The sequence below is a fragment of the Ambystoma mexicanum genome, chromosome 7p (genome assembly GCF_040938575.1).
Source record: "Ambystoma mexicanum isolate Mex_15411 chromosome 7p, UKY_AmexF1_1, whole genome shotgun sequence".
NCBI lineage: Eukaryota > Metazoa > Chordata > Amphibia > Caudata > Ambystomatidae > Ambystoma > Ambystoma mexicanum.
This window is the reverse complement of record NC_090939.1, coordinates 400507772-400529583: the sequence shown is the minus strand read 5'-3', so window position 1 is coordinate 400529583 and position 21812 is coordinate 400507772. Positions and strand designations below refer to the sequence as shown.

Sequence of the window (21812 nt, the reverse complement as noted above, 5' to 3'; positions counted from 1 at the left end):
GATTGGTACTAAGCCACTGATGTCTCATTGTTTGCCCTCATGTTGGGTGTCTTGACCCACGTTTGAACTATTATGCTGCAACATTTGGTGCTGTGGGCTTAGAAAATCCAAGATGGCGGAAGAGCCCACATTTGCGCCAGAATCCGGGAAAACCGCGCCGTTTTGCACACACAAAAATGGTCCCCTGACCTGCCACCCACCAGTGCAAAGAAAGATGGTTCTGTTCAAAATCCGTTTTTATTAATGTCAAAAATTGCTAAGATAATGGGCCCGAAACCACCAAACAAAAATCCAACTCTGGTTGAGTGTTTTACTTTACTCTACTGCAGATCCACATCAATGCCATGTCAAGCAAGGATCATATACTATCAAGTAAAATCCTTTCTTTTTGAAATGTATTAATTCAAGACAGCTGTCAAAATTAGGTGCAGTACCGGCATTGGACACTAACCGGCGCTGGCACTCTATAAATCCTGACAGGAGAGCTGTCTTGCCGAACTGTGCAGAGAACAGAAGGGGGTCTTATGTAATTAAAAGCTCAAAAGACTTGCTTTTCCTGAGAACCATTAGCACCTCAGAGACACACACAACAGCCCAGGATATCACATGGCCCTGTTGATTGAGAGGGAGGAGTTTCCCCTGCAGCCTGCAGGACACAGCACGCTAGACCCTTTCAATTGAATGGGGTATGCTGATTTTGGGTGTGGACTGTAAACAGTCTTCTGGAGAATGGAGAGGCCTGTGATCTCTGACTCACCAAGCTTCTGGGGGCGGACCAGACTGGTATGTTAATTCAATTAAGGGCAAATGTATGTTTGATTAAATTGCTTATAAAATATTGTATTAAGCTCACAGAAATGTACAATTTGGGGGTCCTTAATATGGAAAATGCCCTCACGATTTGAAACCAAACTCCACTTTTTGCGGTGTTCTGGGACCAAACCCCGCTACTTATTAATATTGCAGACACTGTGTTTAGGATAGAGACATAGTAATTTCCAGTAATATGCTCAGGGAAGGGGTACAGGTCCGTGTAAAGATTTGATGAAAAACCAATGTTGCTAAAGCTACCAAAAACGAAAAAATATTGTCATTTCTTAACCCAAGCTCTTAGAAAGATCAGAGTTGGGCAAGAATGTACCTTAACCCATCTGCAATGTGTACATGTAATTTCAACAAACTGTGTATCTGGGAAATATGTGTTTTGGGTCAAATTGATTTTTCTAAGTAAATGCAAAGGGGAGTGTTCTTTCTGTATGCCATAAAATTGATGCCTGATTGCGCTCCATTCCTTCCCCCAATCAAGGGAGAGAGGAGAGCTTGGCCAATGATAAGCTGTGAGGAGCAGGCTTAGTTACGCCCACGCACACACCCATTTTCAAAACACAAAAAAAGAGACTGCTTTGGACAGGCAAGACTTTCACTTTCCAATTTCTTGCAAAGCATTTTGCCGGACCAGACAATATCCAGAAGGACCATCTCCAGAACTTAGAACTCAGACTCCAGAACTTAAAGCAAAGGCCTAACCCACAAGCTGAGTTCTCTTCAGCAGGCCTCAAAATCCTTTGCAAACTATTCAACCACCGGGCTGCGTGGTTTGCTGCTTGCTAAGAATCCTGTGTATCCAGAACCGTCAGATCCAATTCAAGAGACCCAGACCAGACCGCTGTGCAGTGTCGAGACCAGAACCAGAGATCCAGATCCGCAGACCAGACCCAGACCAGATTGCTGTGAGCAGAACCGGCACTAAAGACCATCCATGGTGAGAGAACCAGCCAACCTGACCAGACCCTGACGGCCTATTTCAAATTTATAGTGTGAGTATTCAGCTAGAACTGTGCCAGAACCAATCTCTTAGTTTCAAATAATCTGATTCAAAACATTTGAACCTGTCCAGAACTGCATCATAGGAATCGTGTGTTCATTCTGTCATTTCAAAGCTGTAAATGTGTAATTTTGTCATCCTGAAGTTTAATTTCATCTCTGAAAATCTATCTCCACAAAATCGTCCGTATCTTGGGAACCATGTGGGCTAGGGACGAGATTTAACTTTCATTTGAAAGCTAAGATCATAAGCTTTCCAACAAGTCTAAAACTATTCCTTATAGTTATTCCATAATCATGCTCGACGCATTCAGAGAAATTGAGGGCGCATAGAAAAATTAGCTCCTGTCAAAGATAGTCGTCTTTTGCTTGAACTGGTAAAATTCGTTTTCAACCTGCTAATCCCTCATTGAGCATTGCCAGTGTGACTTGAACTAATCTTAAATAGCTATCACCTACCCTGAACCTCCTACAGGGAATTAAAATCATTTTTAGCATATTTTTCCCTTCTCTGCATACCACATTTAAAGTATTTTGCCTGTGTTTTAAAATCATCCCTGTTCTCTAAACTTGCTGGGGGGAACTGGAACTTTGTATTGCATTTTGTTTGTATTCCTGAAAATTGTATGCTCTCATTCCATCTCCTTCTATTGCATAGGGGGGGGAGTGAATTGCCACCAGGGGAAAAGTGAACATATTGGGGGTCATTCCGAGGTTGGAGGTAAGGGATTACCGGCGCCTGTAAGGGCACCGATGGCGGTAATCCCTTATCTCCATATTCCGAGTTCCCTTTGCGGGTCCCTCTTTACCTCCTGCTTTTAGCAGGAGTAAATTACGGGACCCGCAAAATGACCTTGGAGTAAATTACGGCAACGTAATTTACGGTGCCATAATTACCTCCTTCCCCATTCCCATTGAGCCCTATGGGGGCAGAAATGGGGATGGTGAAGGGCTATGGTGAATGGGGAATTAGCGGTCCATCCAACCTTGGAATGGATCGGAAATTACTCCATTCACCATGCCGGTATTCCATGGAGTAAATAGCTCCATGGTTGCCAACCATGGAGCTACTTACTCCATGGTGTAGTCCTAACTCGGAATGAGGGCCATTATCTCTTGTGAAACCCTATCAGTTTATTTCTGTACGGCATTCTTTCCATCATTGTTTTTCCTTGAAACCATAAAAGCCTTCTCAGTTACCTTATCCTCCCTATACTAACTCTTAAGTAATGAAATCAGTGTGCTAGTGTAACATCATCCATTGTTGATCACTGTCCTATGCCTAAGTGTGCTATCAAATATTAATTTATTCATCAAAGTGTGATACATATATATTGTTTAATTTTTCCAACAAATCTTTTAAATTGCAAAACAAACCTACTTCTTGGCTCAGTGAGGTCAGGGGGATTCAAAGAGAGGGGCGTTATTTAAGGGTTTATCATCCAGAGTATAACTTGTCATAAAAATATATAAATAAGGGCTTCCCTTGGGCGTCCCAGACGAGGCACTGACTTAGTGGGATTGCTGAATTGAAGTCACTTAACATTCACTATGAAATCCCCACAAGGAAATGTAGACCTTCCCCGAGTGAAGAGGTAGAATGTTATGATTATTTAGGTATACTATTTACTAAAAAGGGATCCTGGGTGGCCCAATTGAGAAATTCCAACCTAATTTTAGCGAAGTACTCTGGAGCAGTGTTACGATTTGCCAGTGAGCAGTGGGCCGGCTGATCAAAACTGCACTAACTGTTTTTCAGGAAAATACATGCATTTCGTTTGGAAGGGGGATGATCGTACCAATGTTGGGATGGAAATTAGTATATCCCTCCCCCTAAGCGCTTTCAGGTGAGACAAATCCCATATGAGATAGTGTAGTGTATAAGGAGGGAGAGAACCACACTATGAAACTCGCTGCAAAAGCAATATTGCGCAAACAGCAGATGCATGGCATTAGGAGACACATAGAAACACACGCTATTTTGTAGTTATGACGAAAGCAAAGACTTGCATGACTGTGCTGCACCAGCTGAGCTCCATGGAAAGATTTCTCTAGGCCCAACATCATTAAGGCAGAATGAACCCGCACCTCAAGTTCTCACGAAGTCCACTTCCCCCCACGTCCCTTCACTGTTGCCAACATTTAGTATCTTTGAGCGCTTCGAGGCCTATGGGCGATGGGGCGCTATACAAAAACTATAATAGATAGATAGATAGGAATGCGGCCTGCAAGAGCGTGAGGCAACACCAGACTCCATGCAGCATCCATTCATGAGCACTAAGCTGCCAGCAGGCCTCTAACCCCAACTTAACGAGCCCAAAGCCAACCCCACACACTTTCCCGACACCCACACCCATGCATTCTAAGATAAGCAAGCGACCCCCCTCTCCTAGTACAAATCAAGTGTCCATAAAAGATCTAAGCATACGCAACCATTTCACCCCCCCCCTAGCATAAAATACATCCATTGCAACACGAGGTACAGGGAGGGATACATTAAAGATCAAAACCCAGGGTAGCGACCTTGGGTGCGACAGGAGCATTATCAACGAATCCCAGAATGTGTGGGTCAGTGCGACTATATTTCACCCTCCTTTCCCCCTGACCCTAATCCCTGAGCTTCCCAGCTGAATGCTTTAGTGATGTAGTAGTATGCTTAGTGTGCTAGTTTAAATGTAACAATGTATTTTACGAGTGACCCGACCTTCACCAGACAAGAAGATGAGCTCAGCTGACCCACGTGGAGCCTGATAGACAGTGGAGAAACCCACCAACCAATTTCTTTTTTTAACAACTTTATTTAATTTGGTTGCAGTCATTGGGGTACGCAGTGCAGATTCACATAATAGGTGTTAGACATTCAAATAGCAATACAAATTAGGAATAGCCGCTTCCTCACCCCACCCTTAGAGATTGTCTTACCTCCTCCCCATTGTCCCCCTAATCTGGTAGATGTTGATGGGGAATGTTGTCTCGAAGGAAACGATTTAGAAGTTGCGGTTTGTGTGTTTGAGCAGGAAAGTCTCAGTCATATTCCAGGTTAGGACCCATACATCTATGAAGTGGTTCCAGAGGCCCTCCTTGGCCTCTGTAACCTTTTCCACCACCAGAATGTCCCATATCTTGACCCACTGAACCGAGGGAGTAGGTTCATTTTACAAGCCGGGATCCTCCCCATTAATGAGATCTCTTGGGTGGTCCACCTCTTCAGGTCGGTCTCTAGTTCTTTAAAGAGGGGAGGGAAGTATGCAGTGTATACTTCACCCGGGAGGTCCAGAATGTGCACCCCTAAGAAATCTATGGATTTGTCAGTCCAACTAATGGGACATGAGGGTCAAACCCACTCCCAAAGTTTGCCTTATTTCTAAAAATACACGGTACATATCATCGCACCATGACAAGTGCAGTTTGTATGTTACAAGCACTAGGCTAAAAACTGTGCTAGTACAAAAAAGACACATTTTCACTGCCCTAGTTCTAAAACGGATTGGTATGAGCACAAAGGCATACTTTTTTTCAGTAGGGCAATTTTTGTCCTGGTGGTTATACCATGCCTAACTGCACTTGTAATGGTGCAATGGTTTTCTAATATGTCCCTGTTTATTTTTGTTCATTTGCCCTAGGGCTAATACCGTCCAACTTTGCACTTGCACTGGTGCACAGTTTCTGTAATCTGGCCCAAGCTTTTGGTTGCTGTTTTATACATTTCAAGAATAATGGGTGGTACCTAACCTATCAGGATCTCCTTGAGCCATTATCACAAATGTGACGTGGTAAATTTCAACATCTTCTTACCATTACGTCTTACTAAATGGCCAGCACTTTTTCCCTGTTATTGCAGTCACTGAATATAACTTCTTTAAATTACAATTATGGCTATTTTTCTTTTATTCATTCCCTTTTGGAGATGCTCATCTTTCCGGGCTGTACCTTCAATGTTCACTGAGCACCCAATATTTTTTTCATGCAGGCACTTGGGGGGGGGGGGTTCCTTCTTATTAAATGATATCTATGATCCCTCTTATCACATCCAGGAACATGCAGCACAGATCCCTGTCAAAGACTTAAAAAACATTCGATTCAGGATAAAAAAGAATGTGTCACTTACAAAAATAATAATTTGATATCTCTATATGGATCATTCAGTCCCACCCCTCACTACTTTACTAGTAGGCATGCAGTTCGTTCTCACCTTTCCATGCGTGGCCAACGTGTGTTGGCTCGCGGGTGGTGAGCTTTGTCCCCACGTTCCTTGATCACTCTCTTTATTGTGTCCTTGAGCATTCATTCTGCACACAGAACATTCTTGGCTGTGAAACCTCGCCGAGGAGGCTCAGCAAGAACAGTTCCCCTGCTGGCTTTCATCAGGAGGGAAATCGATGTGATTCTAGGATGACGCCTCCACAACTCATAGGCGCTCCTGAACACAGCTCAAGCCCTTCTCACACCCATAACCTTTAAACTAGTGCCACTGCCTACACAAAGGTTTGCTAACCGATATCAGCAGATGATTGTCCCCTCTCTGCCTCACAGTTCCTTCTGAATTTAATACCTATAACCATACATGCATTCCAGTTATCACTACCGTATACCCTTTCTCTGGCATTTCCCTCATCAAAAGTACCTTAAGGCTTTCTGTTTTTTCCAATCACCTTCCACATGTTGCCCTTCCTGGTCACCCTCTTGCTTCTTTCTTTGTCACCCAAAAAACAGGGTGCGGGTTCACTCTTTGCCACTATACAGACAAGGTGCTGCATTAAAAGACCATTATGCTGATGATGTGCGTAGAATAACAGACTCTCTGTGTGGATCAGGAATGTGATTATACATGATGTCATTCCACTGCAAAGTATGCAAGTCACCCAGACATTCTATGACCAGTATGTTCATTCACATAGCTGCTAATGCTTTACAAATATTTAAACTTATACCTTTCGCCTTTGTGATCCCTTCTCTAGTTTCTTTAAATGGGAATTACTTTAACTTTTGTTTATAGGAGTTTGCATGGCATGGTTGATTTCAAGTCTGCAAGCTCAAGAGGAGTCTGTATGCTGTTCTTAGTTGAGAGCAGATGATTAGGCATTCATTGTGTGCACTGGTCTCCATCTGGCACCACACTAAGTTGAGAGTGACATGTATGGGTAAGTGATACCTCCCTACACAAACAGATATTGCTATGGAACGTGTAAACACAGTGAGAAGTGAAAGTGTTAGAAAATGATGGGTGGGTTTTCGGAGGCCTGTTGACCTGTCAACCTCCTCACCATGTGCCAAGATGCCTACCCGGGGCCCGACCTCCTACAGAACCAACTGGTAGAACCAACTGTTTTTGCTTACCTGTGGGTTCTGAATCAATTGTGTAACTTCCCAAACATGAATGTACCTCTCTCATCCACCTTTGGGCCAGTTCTGTGTTATCCTCCCTTCTCACCTCCAACAACCCTCACCCTCAACTTTTTCTCGGGACCCTTCACTCCTGTCTCCTCTCCAACCCTGAGCTGGTTCAGGGCTATCCTTGCTCCTCGCCCACTTCACTCTCCATCTCCCCTAGGATGATTCTAGGTTCTCTTTTCCCTCAACCCTCTCCCCACTCTCGACCTTTGGGCTGGTTCTGAACTCATTCTGCACCTAGTTTTCGTGATTCCCTCCCTTCCTCTTCTTTGTCGCTTAACTTATAAACACGCTTCCTCCCTTAAATATCATCCTCATGTATATCACTAAGAGCTGGGATGGATACTGGCAATGCTTTGCCATATATACACTTTCACCTTCAGCCAACCGTTATGAAATCCAAATCCAAATAATCTATAGATAGATTCTGCTACTTTAAGCTGCCTCATTGTGGTGTTTAACATCAAACCTTCGACTCTCTACTCATTATCTGATTTGGCAGATTTTAAAAGAGATGCTATTTCATTTGTTGTAGCCTAAATCCATTAGAAAACGTGTACAAATGAGACCCCCCCACTCCTATTACTATTAACTGGAATGATACTATTCCATTTGTTCACATTCCTTTCAATGCATAGGAGTAAGACTCAATGTATTGTCAGCTGTTTTATTTTTATGATGAGCAGAGGTCGAAGTGTATGAAAAGAAGTAGTCGAACTATGTTCCCTACTGGCCTGCACTGCTCCCCACAGACCCCATCGCTGCGCCCCCTCCCATGCACAATAAAAACCCCAAAACACATGTGCCTGCTCGTTAAGGAAACAACCTGTGAAGTGCACTGAGAGTGCAAGTTTCAACTTCTTACAACACTTTTATTTTAAAACGAAACAGTTGCGGAATGGTTTCTTTTTAAAATAAAAGTATAGGAACGGTAAAACTTAATTAAAAGAAGTAGAGGAGCACCGCTCCCGACCGCTCCCGCCCATTTCGACCACTGATGATGAGTTAATTTTGTATCATGGAAACCGGCAAAACGTTTGAAAACTAAACTAAACCAAGGGCCTCATTACGACCCTGGCGCTAATGGTTTAACGGCTAATGGTTTAATTAGCTACATGGTCCATTAGCGGGTTGGAGGCTTTAACACCTGCTTTTTGCAGGCGTTAAAATCCAACCCGCTAAGGGAACTTGGAGCTAATTACGGCAACCATAATTTACGGTGCCGTAATTAGCGCCTTCCCCATCCCCATTATGCCCTATGGGGCAAAATGGGAATGGGGAAGGGCAAATGGTGAATGGGGAATTACCGCCCCCGCCAACCTTGTGATGGGGGCGGTAATTCCGCCATCCACCATGCCGCAGACCGGCATGGACCATGGTGCTAATAGCACCATGGTCCAGCGCCGGGGTCGTAATGAGGCCCCAAGCCAATTGCATGGATCATGCAGCTGTTTCCAAACATCTAACCTGATTCTGTGTGAAATGGTTCATATTGCCTTTCATTGTCATGGAAATGATTATATTGGTGACTTGTTCTTTACGTGGTCGCTGCTCTTCCAGTCCTCTATAATACCATGAAGGTCGAGTTTTTACAAAGGCATCCAAAGAGAGTTGTAGTGAGCCACTGTTGTGAAATTGTGTAATTTATATTGGGTTTGAATGGAGCCACCTACAGGTGCATGACTGGGAGACATGTCTGCCACCAACTTAAAATGAAGAACGTGTGTTTTTACTGAGTGTCCACCAACAAGGTGGTGAATGTTTTTTTTTATTTTTTTTTTATTCACATTTCTGAAGAACATAATAATGCAACTATTATCTCATGGAGATAATTATTGACATCCTCTCAATCAATTAATATGTGATTACATTCAGAATATTCTGTTTTAAAAAGTAGACAGGGAAACGACAATGCAATTCCCTGGCAAGATGTCTTTCAACATGGCACTTCCTCTCTTGGAGAACTATCTTTTTTTGTTCTTTTTTTGTTGTTGCTGCAATCATCTATTTAACACATGCAAGGGAGAGAAAACTAAAACATGGAACATATAGAGATACTGTTTACCAATGCATGAGACCTAACACATGCTCACCGTAAACCTTTTCCAGTTCAAAAAAGTGTGCAATTCAAATGCTTAACTTATGAAGGCACCCATGTCATTTAATTAATAAAAAATAAAACCGCATTTCATTTACTTACTCATTTTGTCTGTTTACTTCACTCACTATTAAATCAACATGTTTTACTTCACCACCCAAACATCAAAACATGTATTGCCACTGCTACTATCTGCTAATGTCCTTATAAACCTCAAGCAGGTCTTTATCGCTTGAGATAATTAACTTTCCCCAACTCTTGGCCCGAGGTCCACTCGGTGGTGGGTCATGGTCCTGCAATAATGACCTGTCCCTCAGTCTCGAAAGGTCTAACACATTTTCCCAGCCACCAATGACTATACAATAAGCAATTATTTTCAGTGTAATACTCTTGTAGATGTTGGGGAACACCCACATCGTATCCTTGTGGGTGGACCATGTAGTTTGTAAAAAAAAGGTAAATATAGACCAGAACAACACAGTTGCAACGTTTTACATGCCACATGGAATTAAAATAAAGGTCTGCTTGGAATGTCCAATGAGGAGATAGGGAGGACTCTGTTTACTCAACTGATTGTAGGTGTTCCTGCAAAAAGCTGGATGTTTTGGGTGTGGACTGGCACCGGCAACACTTCCATTAGAACCATTGCTTTGATTTCAGGAAAGGGGATATCAAAGCCACAGTAGCCAGGCATGCTTACAAGAAAAACCAATGACTCAAGCAAAGTTGATGTGGGACAGGAGCTGGCAGAGGAATCCTCAAACGTGGACTGGCAGGTGAAAGAAGCATCACTTCTAGGTTTTAGAACACGTACATGAGGAGAGGAAGTGCAGGTTCCAGATGTGCTTACTGTGCACGTTCTGTCTAATAGGTCAGTTTAGACATGGGGCCTCATTACTGCCCGTGCGGTAACCATGGCGCTAGTAGCGCCATGGTTGCCGCCGGTGTTTTACCGATTCCGCCATGGTGAATGGCGGAATTACCGCCCCATTCCAAGGTTGGCGGGGCGGTAATTCCCCATTCACCATTGGCCCTTCCCCATTCCCATTTTTGCCCCCACAGGGCTCAATGGAAATGGGGAAGGCGGTAGTTACGGTACCGCAAATTGCGGTATCGTAATTACCTCCAAGGTCCCTTTGCGGGTCCAATCCTTAACGGCTGGTAAAACCAGCCATTAAGGTACGGACCCGCAAAGGGACCTCATAATTAGGCGGTAAGGTGTTAACGGCACTGCCACCTTTTACGGCGCCGTTAACCCCTTACCGCCTGGGTCGTAATGAGGCCCATGGTCCTATTAAAGCATGTGAGGTGGGTGGGACCTGCAATGTATCAGCATGTAAATTATAAAAGAATATGAGCTACTTTACTGACCACACGTTATAGATTAATCAGGGGGACTTCCAGTATCTCCAGTATAAAATAGTTAACAGTGCAGTGGTAACCTCAGTGTGAGAGAAGTACAATTGCAAGGCAATCTGCAGATGCATGACCTTTGTAGGCCGGCCTACAATGCCTAAATTTGAGTAATTTGATGCTTGCGAGGGATTGCATGATAGGGTCGATTTTGAGTTCATTCCTGAGGTAAGAAGCAAGTCTTTTTTGCAGACTTTTTGTTTTCCTACGGTTGCGGTATTGGCAGGAATAGGCTGTGCCAAGGACGAGTATAGTCGTCCTTTTTGCATAGACTTGCATAACAGCCTGGCCGTTAAGGTGTTAAGAGAGTATCCTACTGTGATGCATATTTTGGTTTAGGTTATTTCATGGCTTTGGAAGATACTGTTTATACGTAGGCTGGACCTAGTTGACGACCCAGTGTCAGATGATTGCCTGAAAGCACCCTGCTTAGAGCATGCTCCCCATCTTTTAAAGTAACAAGCCATGATTTTGGGAGGCCCTTTCATGAGGGCTTTCCCGAAATCGAGTATGGACGTTATACGAGTTAACAATACTGAGCGCAGGTTAGATGACATAAGAAGGGGGGTCAATGATTCTCTGTAGTTGGTGTTAGACCCATTACATGATGTGAAGGTGGTTTTATTCCACTCTTAACAGTCTTTTCATAAAACATTTTGAACATACTTATTTTTTTCTTCTGGGTCTATTGCGGTTGTCAGGGTCGGACTGGGGCATACAAAAATGTAGTAAACTGGCCCACATTGGCCAAAAAAGTGCCCCACTTTGACCCAAAAAACTGGCCCACTCAAGCATTTTGCGTTTTTGGCTCGGCCCTGGGCCCATTACCCTATAAGCCAATCCGAGCCTGGTGGTTGTGTACAGATAATGCATTTTCATTTTTTTAAAAAACGTATTGGTTTGGCAAAGCCCTGTAAACCAGGCAGTAAACTGAACACAAGACACTTAGATAAAAACATCTCCCAGTCTCAGTGCCCTTAGCACAGTATGGTGAAATCTCTCGGTTTAACATGATAATGCAGGACACTTAATTAATCTACTTTAAACATTCATCCCTTAGACTGGTTCAAGAAAGGCCGCCTTTGCCTAATCACTATCTTGAAGCGTGTCATACACTTTAGATACTAGTCTGCACAACCATTAGAAACTACTTTGTCACAGAATTCAAGTTCAATCTTACAATAAGTATTTAACACAAATGTCTCCAGGCCCAGATACTGTGTTTAGACAGTGCTTAGCCAGAGTCTGGCCATCTCTTAATTGGGCTCTGTTTTATTTCAGACTAAACAGATAGGACTTGACACACACTCTAATTGAAGTTTAGCCCTATCTTCACACGGAATGTGTGCTTACTTGCTTTGGGGAGTACAACTGGATGGTGGATCATTACTATATCTGTTTGCGTCCAGGGTCTTTCAAGGCTCTTACAGTTATTTACCACATGTAACAACAGAGCAACTGACTACCAATTAATAAAAAAAAAAAAGAAAAGTCAACACAAAGTGCTGCGAACTGGAGTTCAAACAACTATGGGGATAAAGGCATGATTTCCTGACCGTCTTTAAGATTCACTGTAATGCAGTTTTCTGTGCAACACTTTTAAGTGAAGATCACAGTTGCTTATTATGATGTTGGCTTTGAAGCTGGAGCCCAGCAGCTGATATAAGACAAAACCATCAGCTGTATTTTAAAGAATCTTTTATTTCTGCTATGCAATAAAGTGTACATATTTAAAACACAATAAAATATACATTGTGCATCATAAAACTCAAAATGCATACACAGCAAATTTAAAAATGTCACTCACAAAGCCCAAGCAGAGGCTAAATACTTCAGGCAGTTTTCATGCCTCGTTATTTTCAGCAGCCTATGTGCCCACAACCACAGTCCTTGTTTGCCACTGAGCAAATAACGGTCTTAAATAAGGTCTCCTTGCGGAGATATATAAGAGGCAAATACAACTTAAGTGCATAGCATCTTCCTCCAAGGTGCTACAGAATGGACATTTATCTACAGAATCTTTCTTCCAAGATGCACAAATTAAGGAACCCGATGACTTCTTAGTCTATACTTTAACAATAAAGTCTTCTTAATCCTTTTACAAGGGTTATATAGATAAGATTCCAATACAAAAACACTTTTCAACTCTAAACGTTCAAGCACCACCTTTTCGCCCTTGAATGTTTGCATATCACTTATAAAACCCATTTGTCATACGCCTCCCTCAAAACATGTTTTTAATTATGTTCCAAATGAAGGGGGTCATTCACAGCTGAAGAAGGTCCAGCAATTTGGCCATATTTTTATTAAATTGAAACCATGGAACCATGGAAGAGCTGTTGCACCATTCTGATGCAGCAGGTCGCTCATTCCCTCCGGAATACTACAAGTTCACTTGTATGCCATATTCACAACCAGAAAACGAGGTGTTGCAAATTTATCAGATACTCCAGCCCATACCAACCCAACTCAAGTTTGATTGGTAAATTCGGAGCACAATTGGGAAGGTTAAGGTGCCAATTTAGTATTTTATTTTTCTCCCAAACCATGCTATGGTTACCTGAATATCTCAACAATTCTGCTCCAAATAACACAGCACGGACAGCCTGCATTCTATACATTTCCATTGGGGGAGAAATACTTTGCCTCTGGACTAATTGTTGAAGCTACTCACCACCAGTCCCCTCATGGACAGGGTATTTAAGCTGTTCTCTACCTGCCAACTCCAACTGCATTTGTAGCAAACCAATAGTCCCAGGTAGACATAACCCTCCACCTGTTCCAAATGAACGTTACCCATATAGAATGAATACAATTTACACATATAACAGTTTTTAGGAGTAGAAATCATAGCTTTAGACTTTGAAATATTAATTTGTATGTCTTTATCCTGACAGTAGGTTGAAAAAGCAGTCAGTTGGGAGACGGTAGGTCCCTAGCAGCAGCCCAGGATTTAACCATAGGGGAACGGATGCTATGACAGTGTTGAAAGAGTCAGAGGAGTCATATGATTCAAGATTCAAGATATGTGAATGCCTGGACCCAATTTTGCGTGGGACTCTGCTGTATTCTGTTGGACATACCACTTGGGCCACGGGTGATGTATTTTTAGACAGGGTGTAATCAGGCAGTGTGTGTTGCAGTTTTTTGGAACTGAGCGGACTGTATTCCCTGGGATGCAGTGGAGAGAGACCAACCTAGTAAGAATTACACACCTTTTGGTACTTTTAAAGCCAACATTTGTTTGAAATATATATTCTCCATTTTACTCCTGGAAACATGTTATCACCTTAATTCAAATACACATCATAGATGTTTTATCAGTACCCAATGATGTTATCTAACATCTTCATTCCAAAACAACAGGGAACACAATGCCATGCAGCAAACTTTGAGTACTGGGAGCTCTGGGCCCTAGAATTTAAAACTCTCACAATCCAAACTTCAGAGCAGAACTGAAGTACTTGTTCTTCAACCCCCTTCTAAAGAAATAGCTCTACAAATGTTTCCTTTGACTTATCACCTGATGCTAATTGGTGATTTAAAAAAGAAACCTGGACAGTGGATAAGTTGTCATATCTTGTTGTATTGTAGTACAAATCTTTAGTTAAGTTACGCAACATCTACCATGCTCCATTAATTCCAAAGTGACAAAATGGTAACATGAAACATTATAAAACTCTGCAAATGCATAAATAAAATAAAAAACTAAATGCATAAATATTTAATTCTGTAAATCATCTGGAGTTATTTGCTGCATGGTTGCATTCCAAATGCTGCAGTTGTGTTGTAAAGACAGATTCCAGTGTAACATGGTGGACAATTGAAGGATCCTCAAAGATCAATTACAATTATAAATTATCTTTAGATTACATGACCATTTCCTTTTTACTGGGATTGACATGCAATATTTGGAAACATTTGTCATGAAACATAAAACATTTCTACCTATACCATTATTGTGAAACCTCTACATCAAAAAAGAAACTACCTGTCCCCTGCCTTCATCCATAATGCAAGGGTGCAGTTGTATCACTCTGTCTGCTTGTGCCTGCTCTCTCTTTGAAAACATCTTGAATGTGCTATGTATTTAGTTGATATGTGAAGTTACACATGTTCCATCAATAGATTACACTATTTACTATGCTGATGACACCTAGAGTTGCTGATATTTATATCCTGAGACCCTGGGACCCCTCAGTGCTCAAATGTAAATATAAATGAAGTCATATTATGAGGTAAGTATGATTAGATCCATTTCACCTTTTAACTCCAGCACTTTCTCAATCAACATAAAACCATGTTATGAACTGGTTAATGAATATTGTGTTACTTGTTAATATGTAATAACATGTAATTTTTCTGATCTAGGATCAATTATGAGTATGTAGCTGCTGTTAGCAAGGAAAATATGTGTGATCCAGTAGCATGTGTATGAACCTATTTTAGGTGTACGTCAAATGTGTTATTGTTTTTGTTTTGTTATAATGTATCCATTTTCCATTACCTATAAATATACCCTTGTGCTTCTTTGATTGCTATAAAATCCATTTGATAAAAATTCCAAATCAAACCTGATCAATTTTTACAAATTTCTCTTTAGTACTACGAGATGACTTTCGTCAAAATCCCTCTGATGTCATGGTGGCAGTGGGTGAACCTGCAGTAATGGAATGTCAGCCTCCAAGAGGCCATCCGGAACCAACTATCTCCTGGAAAAAAGATGGCGCGCCTTTAGATGATAAGGATGAACGAATAACAGTAAGTCAACAAGCGGTTTAGTCAAATGTGTAATTTTGTGTTTTATAGTTATATTTATATGAATTCAGGTTGCATTGCTTTATTTGGTTTGAAATGAATGATTCTGTGCCAATAGATATATTAGTTCTTGATTTCAGTGTACACATTCCTTAACTCATGTATCACTCCTGAACAATTTATTAAATGATACATTAAAAATATGCTCATGTACAGTTTGGAAACATGTGTCCTGTCTGTCTTAAATATGCAGCAAAACCATTGAAATTATGAAAATAAATCAAAAATATTGAACACATCCTACATGCATCTCATGCAAGTGAACTTATGTTATTTTATTCTCAATTACATGTTTATGTTCTCAAACAACACAGTCTTGTATCTATAGCTTTTCTTTAAGTAATGAAATCATTAATCAATGTATACACCAGATCAAACCTATTTTAAATCCACATGTGTTCTTGTTTTCTGTTTTGCAATTCATTAGCTCACACATAAAATAAATACAAGTCTATAGTCATAGATCTGTTTTGTGTTTAATAAGGCGTTCTGTTCTTCCTTTCTCATAGATGCTCCTAAAGGACTTTCCATTATTTCTAGTTTCAAATCAAAAGGCGTGTTGAATGAAACAACGTTATTGTGTTATACACAATACCAAGTGATAAAAGAGAAAACTTGCACCTTTTTTAAATGCATTTAACCATGAACATGATTTGATCAGTTTGGATATTCTCAGTTTCTCCATGGAACACTTGATTTGGTTATTTGGTTTGGAAGACCTTTTCCCAGTTTTTCTGTCTCTCGGTTTCAACCAATTAATGTATTCTCATCAGAAGACATTATTGTTCATTTAACATGGCAAATGTAGTCACAGAGGCTGTTTGTATCATGATGCAAACATTAAGTACACAACTGAGACATTCTTGCCAATATATTGATTATTTTTTCTGGATAACCACTGACTATCTAGCTTATGCGTTCTTATATATATTTAAGATGAATCTGCCTAATGAGGATTCGTGCTAGATAGAGGGTAAGCCTAACCTCCCGGTGCACCCTGAGGCACAGAGTTGTTGCTAGGGGCACAGACATGTCTGTACATATTAGCATGTTGATATTGAGGTGTAATTCCCTCTAGTTACCTTTTTTAAGGAGATGTAGCAGGTGATTAGGACCAGGTATGGGCAATTGGGTTATGATTATTGGCAATAGGGCAAACATATTGGGTTCATCAGTGACTAGCAGAGCTTATTGCATGTCCAGGTTTGTGATAGTAAAGGTTGATATTCTGCTGAAATCCATTCTTGTTTTGCTTTGGGACAAGGACCTTACAGTTTGTGCTGGAGTTGAGCAACGGACCATAACTCAGATTAACTTATTTATTGACTTATTTTTGCTGTATGATAATAAATGTTATATTAAGATTTAGATGACATTTGTATTGTGCTGTGTGCCATGTTGAAATTGCCTAACACATTTCAGCACACTATCCAAACAAAGCAAGTGATATGTCTGTCGTGTTACTTGTAGGGTTTACAGTTTTTGACCGTTCTTTGTGGTTTGCTGATGACCTATGGGGAAAACAATGATTATCTGGTGTTATCCATTGTCCATTTCTGTCAACCTTTATCCAAGTTTAGATCAGGCAATGCATGGGATTGTTCTACATTTCCAGAACCCAAGGTTGTTAGGATTGTTTCCAGATCCTGTGTGAATTATTTGATAACCAACACATTGCTGCTGGGTGGGTTTGTTGCTTGTGTTGGAAGTCTTTTTTTGTCGTGGCTTAGAATACAAAACGGTAAGGGGTACTTTAAAATAAATGTTTGCTTCTTTTCTCTGGGTGGGAACAGTAGCTGCACAGCCCACAATGGCCAGGTCTGCCTAAAGTGCAAGAGACATTGGACTTCAGATGCCCTGTTTAACCTTATTCTCTAGTGAAAGACACATGGACATATTTGTTAGGAAATGAGTAAGCCATTCTGGCACAGCTTTGCACAATACTTCAAGCTATGGCAATAGACTTCTTGGGCTTATAGAATAGCTCAGTGGCACTTTGCTCACCTTATGAACACGGTAATGCCATGCACCATGGGTTTGATTCCTGGTCTGGCACTTAGAAGCTATAGGAGTCTGTCTTTGAACATGATGTGAATCACCAATACAACAACATCTTTTTAAAATCCAATGCTTATAATACATAAACTATTAATAATGGGGCTGAGTTGGAGCACTGCATCACACCACAATAACAATACAAGTAGTTAAAACAATCAACATCAGATACCGGAAGTGTAATTATGTATATCTGGGGCCCTGGAATAATGAACCATATGAACCTCTAAATGTTTCATCAGATACTGTGATAAAAAGAAACTGTGGATGCCTTGATGGGTATGATGCCTCGATGCATATGAGAGGATTGCTCTGCGTATGTTGATCCCAAATTAACATTTAACCATCATAGGCAGAATTCAGTAGATGGCCAGAACACTGAATACATTCATCCAGTTTGATGGTTTTGTTAACAGGCCACATTTTTTTGAAACCTGGAGCATTTTGGATCACTTTGTATATTAATAAATGCATCTTGACCTATGGAAAATTACAATGAACAGTGATCAACCCCAGTTATTTTCGGACACATCTCAAGTTGATGCAATCTCTGTCCCACCTATCACAAATCACAAGTTGCACACAACCTCTCCAAGATAAGATTAAGAGTCTGCTAAACTCCACAGGGAAGTTATGAGCAGAAGGAGCTTAAAGACCTGCTAGAAGGACATGGAAGGAAGCAATGAGCTCCACCACACAATGGTCCTCTGATAGTAAACACGTCATGTATAAACAAAAATAGTACCAGGCTTTACATTGCCATGAATACATACATATGTTTTTAGAGCAACAAAGGCTCAAGAAAAGGCAACTGTGTGATAAAGGACACCACCATTAAACATTGTACAGCTGTTGGAATAGTGAAAGATTATTGTGAAAGTATTTAGTATAATCATGACGCTGTCTGTTTACACTCCTTGGAGAAAACAATATGTTAAATCCAGAACCTGCAACCATATTGGTATGTCAGCAAACAGGATGGGACAACCAGCATCTCACAGGTTGGAAGGCTACCATGGAGGTTGTCTTGGTTTGATGATATGGCTAGATAGGCTTTGATGTATACTGTCCCAGATCAAAACAAACAGTATTTTACATTCTTTGTCTGGTCAAATATCTGCTTTTTCTGTACGTCAAATTATTCAAGTATTTGAAATAGCTACAGTTATACTAACAGACCCACAATATAGCCTAGCTATATTTATGCATCATCAGTATAACATTCAGGGTGTGTGTACAAGCAATAGTTGATGTAAAGCCTTTAAGATGGTTGGTGTCTACGTGTGATGTGTATATAATGAATTAATTTACCTTTATTCCTGTTTTTATGTATGTTTTAATACCAACTGTATATGGATTACAGCACTGATTAATCAAATACAAATTTAATAGTTAATCGGTTAGGGATGAATGCACTGAAGGTACTTAACCATTTAAAAAATGTGACTGAAATATGACTTATATGAATTAGGCCATGGCACAGTGAGTGGTTCTAAATATCTGTGAAATGAATGCCATTTTAAAAAGAAAATGTATTACCTGATACCAAAAGGCAGTTGCCACGTACTCGTGGACTTTGTTATTTTACTAATGTGACTCCAGTCTTAGAATATTTAGGGAAAGTGCTGGTTGGTGGCCATGGAGCAATTAGGAACTAATATCATTACATTACAAATAAAACAGTATTTATTCTACTGATATTTTGGGGGATATCGTGGTGGGCCATACCTGGTGGTAATTACCTGCATCCCAAGTTAACAAACCTTAGTGAAGAGAGGTCCTTTAATGAGTGGTAAAGGCAGCATGCCTTGGCTTACTTCCAGTAGCATCCAATGAATTGTATTTGCGATGCTACAGGCCCTTTTGGCAAAACTAACAGCTTGTTGCAAAAGCACAAATTCTCTCTTCTGTCAAATCTCCCCTACAGTTGATTGACATGAAAATGGTAGGTCTCCGAGACCATTTACAATTTCCATGATTAGCCTGCAAGGCGTTAATGGAGCTAGGAGAGAATGACAGAGGTAAATTCAAAGTTATGCTGAATAGGGTGTAATGGGACTGAAGGGGAGGGTGCAGGAGGAAGAGGCCAGATGTTGGTGAAGGATGCACTGTCTGAAAACAGTGAGAAGGATGCTAAGAAACAGGAGTCTAGTGGAGAAGGTGCCAGCATTCGGGTAAGAACATGGGCTTTCACATATGAATAAAGCCTGCTTTCCTTGCCTGTTGAGTGGCTGGTGCCTCCATTTCGGGTAGTAATCCTCATTACCGGTTTCCTTATTTACTACCTGGGATTAGGCCTGAGTGACTGGTACTTTGGCTTAGAGTTTGGGCAGCACAGAATCTTTACTCTGGTGCACCACCAGCATTTGCCCCAGAGACCACAGTCCTTAGCGGTTCCTCTTCTCTCTACCGTCAGCCCGAAGGGACTACATGTAGTCCCATCTCCCTTTCCATGGTGGCCATTTTCTTTGTTTACTTTTTCACCCTTTTTCTTTTTAATGACTGCCATGGAAAGGGAGAAGGGACTACATGTAGTCCATTCAATCCCTGGCAGCCATTTATTTGCTTTTATTTCTCAAGTCGAGAAACGTTTGCAGCGACATTTCTCAAATTGTGAAAAAATACTATGGATACCCTGGTAGAACGTGCCAGGGTACTAATAGCAATAGAATCCTCAGAGGGGGGTTATCGCCGGTTGGGTAATGCCCCTGGGGCTACGTTAAAGCCACCCTTGCTTTGCTCGGGCTTCTAGCTATCACCCCGGGATCCCCCCTCAGATTCTATTGCTTAAATGTATGATTTCAAAGTCAGCTTCATAGCTGGGCAAGGGAAATCCTCTGAGTATAACACCTGGTGCCCTTTACAAGCTTCTGCATACTCATAGGCTCTTAGTACTGCAGCATATGGACGTTACAGCATGATTCCATTTCCTATTAATAAGGTGCAACTATTAGGAAACGTGTGACAAGTACAGTTTATCACAATATCACAGTTATTTGTTACCAGTGATTTTGAACCCTGTTGAACCTTTCAAAAATTGCATGTCAAGGTAAAGGAAGAGCCAGAAAGGGGATGTCTTGGATTTATTGTATAATGCAGGAAAGACCTTTTCAAATTCAAATTGCTACTCTTTAGACTTGATGACACTGTGAGTGGCACGAAATTATACAGATACTGAATGATAATATAATGTTTAAGATTGTTTAGCGATTGTACATGGTATCTGATACCAATGGAATCTAGTTTGGTGTCCATATAAAGTAGAAGAGAGGGAAAAAGAGGTCCACTGGGTGATGCACAGGGATTGAGTGAGACTGCAATTGAAAACCATTGTCTCAGCTTAGCTATCCTTAATAGTGAATGGTGTTTCATATACCAGTTACTCAATAAAGCTGGAACTGCACATTAGCAGTGTACAGAACAGTTCTAAGATGTACATATCTGGATGGAACCCTTGACTGTAACTTAGTACAATATTCTATAAGCAGTCTGTAACTTAATCATATGAGCTATTCACCTTTCTGTTGTTGTGCAAACCAAAAGGGACCTCAAGGAATCTTACACAAAAACTGTGTCCAAGAATATTTTTGTATTTAGTCTTAATTTTATTCGATGGGGAATCGACCATGGCAATAGCTAAAAATTCTACATCCAGATCCCTATCTATTTCTTACCGGTCACTGCAATATTCACATCACTGATTACAACATTACAAAAAGTAGTGCTTAAGTACTTTATATGTCAATTTATGTTATATTATATAGCATTTGGATAGCGCCTAATGCCATTGGTATGGCCTGAAAGTGATGTGGTAGAATGCCCTTGGAGGACCGAAGTCCGAGGTATGATAATTGAGCAGAGGATTTAGAATGCGTGTGTGCATTTTAGCCATTACTTGGTAGGTAGGGGTTGTCCCTGTTAGCAATCCATGAAGATTTGGCTAGTGGATGGGTGCTGTGATAGGCTGTTGGGAGAGTATGTGAGTCAAGGAGCCAATACAAATGGTTCATGTAGGATTAGGTTTGGCCACAGACTTAGAAATACTTAAATTTAATGCTCAGTGTGAGTTTGTGTGTCTACATCCCCAGGTCCATTTACCTAATTCCCTCAATGTTCTGCCCCTCGTTGCATATCCTAAAGAATATTATTGTGTTTTGCCTAAATCTATCTAATTCACACGTACACATTTTGCACAGCCTTCATCAGGATGAAA

The 21812-nt window shown here is 40.9% G+C and overlaps 1 protein-coding gene across 2 annotated transcripts in view; it reads left to right on the top strand.

Moving 5' to 3' along the window:
• The window catches only part of ROBO1 (roundabout guidance receptor 1), a 2404538-nt gene that overhangs the window by 2033549 nt on the left and 349177 nt on the right, over positions 1 to 21812 (top strand). For both annotated transcript variants that reach the window (XM_069636443.1, XM_069636444.1), the window contains one exon: positions 15330 to 15487. In XM_069636443.1, coding sequence (XP_069492544.1) covers positions 15330 to 15487 — 158 coding nt within the window. The remainder of the gene's footprint in view (positions 1 to 15329; positions 15488 to 21812) is intronic.